At 40.5% G+C, this 1,215-nt stretch overlaps 1 protein-coding gene across 1 annotated transcript; it reads left to right on the plus strand.

The window, feature by feature from the left end:
- The first annotated feature begins 276 nt into the window (after positions 1-276).
- LOC110906484 (secreted RxLR effector protein 161-like) lies at positions 277-969 on the plus strand. Its single transcript, XM_022151608.1, has one exon. It carries the CDS (start codon positions 277-279, stop codon positions 967-969), a length of 693 nt encoding a protein of 230 aa, XP_022007300.1.
- The last annotated feature ends 246 nt before the right edge of the window (positions 970-1,215 follow it).

The raw sequence follows: 1,215 nt of genomic DNA on the forward strand, positions 1-1,215 counted from the left end.
GGTGAATTAAAAGAAGAATTTTATGTCGTTCAATCGGAAGGGTTCGTTAAAAACAGCGAAGAGCATAAAGTCTATAAATTATCAAAGGCTTTATACGGGTTAAGGCAAGCTCCACGTGCGTGGAATACGAAATTAAATAATATTTTATTAGATATGAAATTTCACAGGTTCTCGCAAGAACAAGTTGTATACCGAAGAACCGTTGGAACGGGCGTCTTATTAATTGGCGTGTACGTGGACGATTTAATTGTGACAGGTTCAAATTTGAAACTTACTATGGAGTTTAAGTGCGCGATGGCTAAAAACTTTGAAATGTCGGATTTGGGAAAGCTTACTTATTATCTTGGAATTGAAGTGTTGCAGAGCAAGGACGGGATAAAAATTAAGCAAGAGGCGCATGCAAAGAAAATACTGACTGAAGCCGGTATGATTAACTGCAATCCTACTAATGTTCCCATAAACCCGAACGTGAAAGTTTCTAAATTTGAAGACGAAGAGGATTTTGATGCAACGAGATATCCAAAGATTGTCGGGTGTCTCCAGTACCTTTTACAGACTCGACCAGATTTGGCGTTTTCGGTCGGAGTAGCCAGTCGGTACATGCAATGCCCGAAGCAATCTCATTCAGCTCTCATTAAGCAAATTCTTTGCTATTTAAAAGGTACTTTTAGTTATGGCATTACCTATACTCGAGGAGAAAATATGTTGGTCGGTTACAGCGATAGTATTCACAACATAGATCCGGACGATCGAAGAAGTACTACAGGACACGTGTTTTATTTTGGGTCTTCCTCAATTACTTGGTGTTCTCAAAAGCAAAGTACAAATGCTTTATCATCGTGTGAGGCAGAGTATATGGCGGCTAGTGCAGCCGCATGTCAGGCGGTTTGGCTAAAAGAATTGATTGGTGAATTACTCGACAAGAAAATTCAAGCGACGGTGTTACGTGTTGATAATAATCGGCGATAGCTCTCGTGAGGAACCCGGTTTTCCATGGAAGAAGCAAACACATAAAATCCCGGTTACACTACATTCGGGAATGTGTTGATCGTTAAGATACCGTGGTCGAGCATGTTAGTGGCATTGATCAAAAGGCGCATATTTTGACGAAGGCTCTTGGGAAGATTAAGTTCAAGGAGATGACTGAAAAGCTTGGAGTTAAAGACTTGTTAGATATGAGTTCGAAATTCCGGCGGTGATTGTTGGAAACTTCGA

Source organism: Helianthus annuus, chromosome 14, assembly GCF_002127325.2.
Source record: "Helianthus annuus cultivar XRQ/B chromosome 14, HanXRQr2.0-SUNRISE, whole genome shotgun sequence".
Lineage (NCBI taxonomy): Eukaryota > Viridiplantae > Streptophyta > Magnoliopsida > Asterales > Asteraceae > Helianthus > Helianthus annuus.

Excerpts from the sequence above, each read along its gene's own strand:
- LOC110906484 (XM_022151608.1), top strand. The coding sequence starts at position 277 with ATGGAGTTTAAGTGCGCGATGGCTAAAAACTTTGAAATGTCGGATTTG.